Genomic DNA, 9,630 nt, shown 5'->3' on the forward strand with positions numbered 1-9,630 from the left:
CTTTATTTCATACTTCGTAACAAAATCAGAAAATAACGAGAAAAAATTTTTTCATAATTTATATTATAAAAATAGTAAAGTAATTGTGAAGAAAAAAAAATGTTTATTAAAAAGTATTATAATAAAAAGGACAAATTAATTAATTTTAAAGGAATTACTTTTGCTATCTTATAATATTAAGTGATATATATTTAAATGTAAAAACAAGTATTTAGAGACTTTTTTTTATTGTAATGTTTACCTCAATAGTTGGTAATCAACATTTTATATATAAAAAAAAGACACGTTAATTGAATATTAATTTTTACCTAAACAAATAACTACAATTAATACCATATTCATAATATAGTTTGATATTCTATACATTATAGTCTAAGCTAGAGTAGAAATGACAATTTTTGCATTTTTTATTTCATGATTGATCAATTTTAATAGTATCTATATTTATTTTGATAAAAAAAAAACTCTCATATTATTAAAAAAAAATAAAAACATACATACTTTTACATCTTAAATTATTTTAAAAAGTAATACAATTAAAATATGTAATACATTTGTATATAGATTATTAATCATAAATTTTTGTTTTTACTATTTTATATGAATCATTTCAAAAACGAAAAATATACCAATACAGAAAAAAAAAACTTTATGAAATATTAAAGTTCATATAAAGTCATATGAACAACTTTTTTTTTAAATTCAATGTTAATAATATAGACTTATTACAGATTGTAATGTTTATAAAAAAAATATACATATATATATAGTGATATTATTTAGAGAAAAAAAAGAGATAAATAAGATAAAGAAATAAAAAGTACAAAATTATTATCTATATAAATATAAATTATATTTATAAAAAAAATAGTTTAAAATAAATAATATTTAAAAAAAATTGTGAAAATTTAAAATAAGGTAAAAACTGTAACTACAACATTATAGTTGCCTGAATATTAAATATATTATTTGGAATAACGTTTACTTAAGTAAATAATTTGTATATTTTATTTTTTTTTGGATACACGTTTAGTACCATAAATTATTTTGAATATAATATTTTCTTTTTTTCTTTTTTCATATGGATAAAAATAGATTACATGAAGAATTTGTATCTGGTGGAGTAGGTGATTATCCATGGATTGTCCCTATACAAGGGATTTGTGGTGGTATCTTTATTTTATTTAATTATCAGATTATACAAATTTTTAATTTAAAATTAAATGGATTCTCTCAAATATTGTATAACTTTTTTTTTATTGTAATTCCATATATTTTTTTAATGACAATTTTTTCAAAATATGTATTAGAAATATTTGTTATTTTATCAACAACTATATTACTACTTCAATTTTTTTATCCTTCACAAAGGGAGAATAAAAAAGAAGATGATAATATAACTTTTTATTTCCCAGAATTTGATTGTTTACGGTTTGTTGAAAAAAACTATTTATTTTTATTTTATATTTTGTTTTTTTAGAAGTTGTATATTAATACCAACTGCAATTGCAATACTTGCTGTTGATTTTAAGATTTTTCCTAGATCATGGGGTAAAACAGAATATTATGGGTACTCTGTAATGGATGTTGGAACTAGTGGATCATTTATGATAATGGGAATTGGGGATGAAATTGTTTATCAAAAAAGGCAATTAAGTAATACTGTACAATCTAAGAAAAAATTATTGAAAAGTTTACCTTCATGGTTAATTTTATTTATTCTTGGAATCATTCGAATGATCTTTGTCTCCATATTTAATTACCATTCTCATGTTTCAGAATATGGTGTACATTGGAATTTTTTTATTACAATGGGATGTGTTGCTTTACTTTCAAAACTTTTTTCTAAATATATTAGTATTAAAATGTTAACTATTTGTTTGGTACTTAATTATATTCTTCTTAACTTATGTGGTTTACAGGAATGGGGTCTTAATAATGATATTTTAAGAACAAATATTATATCATCTAATAAAGAAGGAATTATATCAATTTTAGGATATTTTAGTATTTATTTACTTTTTCGAATTTATGGAAACTTTTTTATAGCACTTAAAAAATCTAAAAATAATACAGATTTAATGTGTATTGCCAAGACACTCCTAGCTCCAATTTTATTTTTCTCATTACAACTGATAGCTGAAAATTTTCTTGGAGAACCATCTCGTCGTGTGTATAATATTCCTTTTTTCTTCTATACTGTAAGTTATTATTATTTAATATTCTTAATAATACTAATATTTTAGGCTGGAACAACATCTTTGTGGTTTAGTCTCATGATGTATGGTGCATATAGTTCAGAGAAACTTAGAAATTTAAAAAATAATAATGACTTATTATATCTTCTTAGCAAATATGGTTTATATTTTTTTCTTCTTGCTAATCTCTTAACGGGTCTTGTAAATATTTCTATTGTTACTTTTGAAATTAATAATTCATTAATTTCATTAGCTATTATTACTTTTTATATGTATATATTAACAATTTCTTTTTATTTTATAGATATTTTTTTGTAAATATAATTAATAAAATAAATTCAATCTATAAATTAAAAATTTATAGTTGTAAACTATTAAATATTTTAATTATATGTCTTATTTTATTTATATTTTTTAAGTTATGTCTAATCTATATAATAAAGATGAACCTTTTGATAGTGAAGCAAATGCCAAAAAACAACTATATTCTATGAGAAAAGATATTTCTTCTACTATTGGTGAAATTCATAATAAACAAAAAATAGATAAAAAAAGAAATACTTTATATTGTGATATTAAAGGAGATGAATTAACAAAATTAGAAGAAGATAGTTTTGTCCCAGGAACATTTAGAAGTTCACGTGATGATAAAGAGAAAAAAGATCAAGTTGCAAAAGAGTTCCCTTTTCCAATTATCAATGATAAACAAAAAGATCATTTTTTAGGAAATGTATATTTTGCCGAAACAACAAATGAAAGAAAAGAAAAATGGTTAAATATTCTACAACAAAGGCGTATAGATAATAAATAATGTTATGAGGTTTTGTCAAAAAAAAAAATTACAATTAACAAATTTACATTAAAAAAAAAAAGAATTACTAAACTTTTTCTACACTATTTACCAATAAGTAATCACCAGCAGATTCACCTGTATTTGGTGTTTTGGTAGTATCATCTTCTGACAATTTCTTGGTATCTGTCTTATTTTCTGCCTTTTTTTTACTAATTTGTTTACTCTTATTATAAAATATCATTGAAAGTGATGTGACAACAGTTGCTGCCACCAATAAAATTATACCAGTACGTTTATAAATTTCTGATTTTAATTTTTTCTTTTTACCCTTATGAAGAGTTTTCTCAAAAAATTCAGGATTTTTTTCATATTCTTCTTTTCTTATAGCAACACATTTACCAAAATTTTCAGGTACCCTAAAGAATGGACAATAACTATCTGGACAATAATATGAATCTTGCGATAAAACTTGTGTTATATTATAACTTGGTCCTGTCACCAAACGATTCCATAACCATTTTGCTGCATAATTATGTCCACGCCTATTAAGATTAGTAGAATTTTTAATAAACAATGAAAATGGATATCTTGATGTTATTGTAAATATTGGTAATTGAAGTAATGTAAAGGTACTTCTTTTATATGAATATACACGTTCCTCAACTTCCTGAAAACCTTCTATCCATGCATTAGATAATTTTTTCATAAAATCATCATTCTTTTCCTTTGAACAATTACAACGATCTTTTAATAAATTTTCCCTTAAACTTGTTCTTGAAGTTACATGTACAGGACCAAGCATAATAATTAATGCTTTATGAATACCTCTATTTAATATATCAATAGCTTCTTTAAGAGCATCAGTATTAGGACCTCTACAAAAATTACATACTTCATCAGTTCCAATTGTTATTATAACCATTGTCCATGTATTATAAGTATCAACATCTTTTATTTTTCGTAATCTTTCAACTAATTCTCTTGCCTGTCTTGGTAAATCACCAGAATTTGTATTTATCTGAGCTAAATTTAATTGACTTTTTGGTAATTGATCTTTTGATCCAAGACCATGAGATACACCAATAATATCTCGATTACTAAATTCTTGAATTATACTTGGAATTGTTACTAAACCATCAATTGATGTATCACCACCTGATGAGAATGATGCACCTCTAAAATCAATAGAACTTCCTGGCCATAAACCATAACCCGTTGCTAAATTATCTCCTAAACTGGCAATTATACCTATATCTTCTGGAGAAATATTTTCAACACTTGTACCAGTAATAAATCTTTCTTTAACTTTAGGACAAGCAAATGACTTTCTAAAAATATGTATTTTTTATATATATATAAATTGAAGTAAATATAATTTTTTTTTACCTATCGTTAAAAACTTCAGAAATTGTTGCAACAAAGTTACTAGGATTCCCTTTAGGCCTATCATGTGTACCCCATTGTTCCTCTAAATTCTAAAAGAAAAAAAAGTCTTATTGAATGTAATAGTAATAAAATCAAATTTTACATCAATATTAACAGCCTTCAAATATCCATGATCAAACATTACGTTTTTATCAATTTCTTCACTGACATCAGAATCACCATCATTACTATTATATTCATCATCATTATTCTTAATATCTTCTGAAATATTTGGATCTGAAGTTTCACTTTCATTTTCTTCTTTCTGTGAGATTAAACTTGCATTATTATCAAGATCTATTAATAAAGATAAAAGAAGTTTAAAACAAATTATATACATTATCAATTTATTTACCTTTGTTTTCAGTTATTAATTTATCTGAATTAGTGTACCCCTTTTGTTCTTCTATAACATTATCAATACTATTTGAATAAGATAATGTTGTAGCATTAGAAAAATTAATTAATAAGATAGATAAAATAAATACTAATGAATAAAGATTGATTAAATTTACACCATTATTTCTTCTTGTAATTTTTCTTTTACCAATTACATTGAAAATCATTATAAAATAAGAAAATAAAATCATATATAAATTTTCTCATTCAACAACCTGAAATTCAAAAATTTAATTTTCTAATCATAATTATATATTTATATAAAAGTATAGAGAAAAAGATAAGTATATATTTGATAAGAATACTAATATAACACATAAATCTACATAAATATATAATACTACAAAAAAAGTAAATTTTATATAAAATTTTAAACAATCAACTATACTTTTAAAAAAAAATGTCAAAAATTTATTTTTTCTTTCCTATTTTTCTATTTTTTTATAAACAAAAACTCTATAAATTAAATTTACTTTTATCAAATAAATAATTTAACAAAGAAAACAATATTTTGATATAAAATAAAATCTTAGTTTTGTTTTTATCTCATAACATAAGATCAACTGACAATAATATAAACACAAGCAAATTATTAATATCTATTAGTTTTATGTCACCCCTCACCCTTTGTGGCCGGTATTTTTGGAAAAACGTCAGGTAGAATTTTTGTTTCCACCATTTCTTATTACATTTTCTTCATTGACAATTAATGTATACAATTTTTACATAAAAATGTTACCTGTAAATGAAAATTTTCTCCTCCAATAACAACATTTATTTTTAATGATAACATTTCTATTATAGAACATTAATAACATTAAAAATATACTTTACTAGCCAAATTTAAAAAGACAATTTTTTTAATTCAATTTTTAATTATTTTTAAATAAATAAATATATTTTATACCGGTAGTGTTTTCTATCTTGAAGGTCAATTTAAAAAATGTTATTTGTTAATTGTAAATTTTTATATTTTTAAAACTTTTTTTATCTAATTAAAATTAAAATTTCTGGGTAAGTTATGCTTTTTTAGTTTTCTTTTATTATATATTTGTGATTTCGGATGACTTAATATGAAATGTCCATAAAAAATTAATAAACCTAGTATAGAATATTAAAATTTTCGATTCAATAATTTTAAATAAATAAAATCATATTAATTAAATTTTTTTGTTGTATCTTATAATACTTCTTATTTTTAGTATTATTCAATTTTAAATGGATCGTTTTTTTTTTGGATAGAAACATGTAGACAAATTGTTATTTATTTTTAATTTACTGATAATAATTTTTTTTTTAATTTTTGAAATAAAAAAAAAGTAATTTTTGAAAATTTTATTGCAATAAGAAAAGATTGAAAAAATGAAGTATATGTTGGAAAAAGTTAATAACATTTTTGAAAATAAAGATGGTTGAAATAACATAACATAAAATTATAAAAAAAGACCTTCAAGAAAAGCAAGTTAAGATTTAATAAAAGAACTTTAACTTTAAAATCTTTTCTAATAAAAATAATAACATGGAAGTATTTGAATAAAATTTAAAAAGGACATAAATTGAAAAACAAGAATTTAAAATAACAATAAGTACAATTATTAAGTATGTGATATAGAATGATATAAATAATCAGTATGAAAAATAAAAAAACTAAATAAATTTAAAATCATTAAAATCACAAGATTTGAAACTTTTTGTATAAATAATTTTGAAAAAATGACAAAAAGTCATTCTTGAAAGGAAAAATTTGATTCTTGAAGCTTTTTTCCTAACTGGAAAATTTCAAAAAATAATGTAATTGATGAAAAAAAAAGATAATAACTTTTTTAAATGTAAAGAGATAAACAAACGGATTTGACCAGAAAATAGAGAGGAATTAAAAGCATATGACACTAAAGATTGAAAAATTAATCCAAATATTGAAGGTAGTTATGAGAATGAAAAAAAAATTAATAAATAAAAAGATTGGAAACAAAGAAGATTAATTCTCGTATTAAAAATTATTAAAAAGATTTGAAAATATTTTTTTCATAATAATGCCATTGATATCCTGTTGTAATATGGTATTTTTTTTTAAAAAAAATATTTGGAAATAATATTAGATGAAGAAACATGAAACATTGAAGTTTTGACCATAAATATGTAAAGAAAAAATAATATTATAAAAATCATATTCATCACTGATAGCTATCTATAGCTTACTCAAAAGAAATATAAAACAGATAGTCGGGTATGATTGATAAAAGTTTTCAATACTACAATTTTTTTTTTAAAATATAATATAAAAAAAAAGAATTTTATATATAAGTGACACATTTAATTAATGAAATAAAAAATTTATTATTATCATGATTTTCATCTTAAATAACAAAATCAATTTTTCTAATAAACATATGACTTTTAAATTAGCATTTTTAAAAATAAAATTTAACCATCTATTAGTATATACATAATTTATAGTTCTTATGTATTTTATTATAAAAGATAAAACTCGTCTTCACCAAAAACTTTATAAATATTTTTAATTTCGTGTTAAAGAAAATGAGACTATATATGATTTTTGTGAAACGTTATTAAAAAAATATCCAGTATCATGTATAATTTATTGATAATTACATGATCTTAATGATAATTTTAATGTTTTCTCTCAATCACATGGTAAATAATTGTATTTATTTATATTTTGAAATTTTTTTTTATCCATATTAATAAATGATAATGCAAAGTAAATTAATAATAAAAACTATTCTTTTTTTTTTTAAATAAATTCAAAGATTAATATATGTTTAGATGTTTAATATTAATGACATTCTTTAATGTTTACTTGATTCATTTCTTATACAATGAATTTCATTATTAAACTAAAATCTTTGATATATTGATATATAATGATTTACAATATATATTTATATATAATCTATAAAATATTTTTCTTTTTGTAATATTGTTCTTTCAAAGTTTTTGTGATGCCACTTCAAAAATTAAGTTCCTCTATTACTATTTTATTGTTTATTGTTATCAATCATTTTTTTTTTCTCTTTCCTTTATATTACCTAACATTAGTATAATAAATCTACTAACTATTAAATAGTAATTTAAAAATATTTTCCATCCCATTTTTAAACTTCGTTTACACTTTTGAGACTTCAGATGCATCATAAAATGAAAATGTTTTAACATTATATATATACATTTTTTTTTCTTTTTAATATATGTTAAATATTATATTTATCAACAAAAATAAAGAAGGATGCCACAATTGAGACAAAAATTAAATAGATGTAAAATTTTTTTTTTTATATGTTGATATATACAATTTTTGTTAACAGATTTATTTTAAAAAAAAAATTTTCTAATCATCTTTGTTTTATCTATACACGCTATACTTAATATAATCAAAGTGTGATGTTCTCTTTGATAAATTAACTGACTGGTGCTTTAGAAATTAAATAATTGAGTTTTTATATAAAAAAACAAACTAAATATCTTATATAAAATTATATAAATCTTGGTTTATTCTTATCTTTTATATTAACAAAATAATTATTTGTTATTTTATATTTGTATAACTTTTTAATTCTTGACTGATTTTTGATAAAAGGATTACATATATATATATTCTTTTTTTTTTCAAAATAAATTATATTTTTGGTATAATTAAATTTTTTTCTATTTATCACAGATAAATTTTACTTTAATGGTTATAAGTATTTCAAGAAAAAACTTTAACTATAAAAATAATATATATGTATTAAACACTAACTATTAACATAACAAACTTTTTCTTCTTTAATTGTAAGAAATTTCATAGATTATAGTAATATAATATCTATCTTGTCCTTTTTATATATATTTTAATGTGCCAAAGAAATATTTTTTAGTGGAAATGTTTCTAAATATGTATTATTATTTTGTATATAAATGTTTAGGGATAAAATACTTTATTCTGTTAACTTTATACACATAACTATATTTGATAACACTTCTTTTTTTTGGCAATTAAAAGGATTTTAAATATATTTTTATTACTTTAAGTATTAAATAACATTAATAGATATGTATCTTTTTTTTTATCTTGATATAATGTTAATGTAATAAAAAATGATATCATTTATATTAAATACTATAAAAAAAAATAATGAAATTTTATATCATTAAACTATAAAATACTTTCTTTTTTTTTTCTAAAATTATAGTATAATAATAATTAACTAATAATTTTGTTGTATATACTTTTTTTCTTTTTTTAAAATAATATAAATTACTCAATCCATAGTAAGAGAGACATTTTGACATGTTTCCAAATTTCTTTTATCTAAACTTCATCATGTGAATATAAACTAATACATAGTCTCATTTTGTAAACATAAACATTCATATATCTCTTATTTGATAAATATTTCATATATATATAATTTTAAGCAAATTTTCATTTTCTTAAAATATCTTAATGACTATCATCCTTTAAAAATAAGAAAAAATAAAATCTTTTAAAAGTTTTGATTAAGTGAAAAAAAAAAACAAGGATAGTATTTATTAAATTTCTATACAAAATAAGATACTTTATTTGATAACTAATAAAAAAATATTATTATATGTTCTTGATACTTTATCAACTAAAATTTTTTTTATCTTAGTCATTATAATAACATATTTATCTAAAAAAAAAGTATGAATTTATGTTACCAAAAAGATAAAAAAAAAACTATAATATTATAGATGTTTCATATAGTATATCTATTTTACTATCTTATAAATCATTGAAAAAAATTTTTTTTCTCATTAATTCAAATTTTATTGAGATAAAAAAAAATAATA

The 9,630-nt window shown here is 20.0% G+C and overlaps 2 protein-coding genes across 2 annotated transcripts; one reads left to right on the top strand and one right to left on the bottom strand.

The window, feature by feature from the left end:
* Positions 1-1,081: 1,081 nt before the first annotated feature.
* SRAE_2000137600 (Phosphatidylinositol-glycan biosynthesis class W protein) lies at positions 1,082-3,009 on the top strand (the record flags this gene model as incomplete). The annotated part of the gene is made up of 5 exons (XM_024652321.1): positions 1,082-1,431; positions 1,481-2,007; positions 2,050-2,201; positions 2,247-2,394; positions 2,618-3,009. The coding sequence occupies 5 exons, from the start codon at positions 1,082-1,084 to the stop codon at positions 3,007-3,009; spliced, it is 1,569 nt and encodes a 522-aa protein (XP_024505909.1).
* Positions 3,010-3,076: 67 nt separating this feature from the next.
* On the bottom strand, positions 3,077-4,982 carry SRAE_2000137700 (Hypothetical protein; the record flags this gene model as incomplete). The annotated part of the gene is made up of 4 exons (XM_024652322.1): positions 3,077-4,319; positions 4,378-4,466; positions 4,520-4,713; positions 4,772-4,982. The coding sequence occupies 4 exons, from the start codon at positions 4,980-4,982 to the stop codon at positions 3,077-3,079; spliced, it is 1,737 nt and encodes a 578-aa protein (XP_024505910.1).
* Positions 4,983-9,630: the final 4,648 nt, after the last annotated feature.

The sequence above is a fragment of the Strongyloides ratti genome, assembly GCF_001040885.1.
Source record: "Strongyloides ratti genome assembly S_ratti_ED321, chromosome : 2".
Classification (NCBI taxonomy): Eukaryota; Metazoa; Nematoda; class Chromadorea; order Rhabditida; family Strongyloididae; genus Strongyloides; species Strongyloides ratti.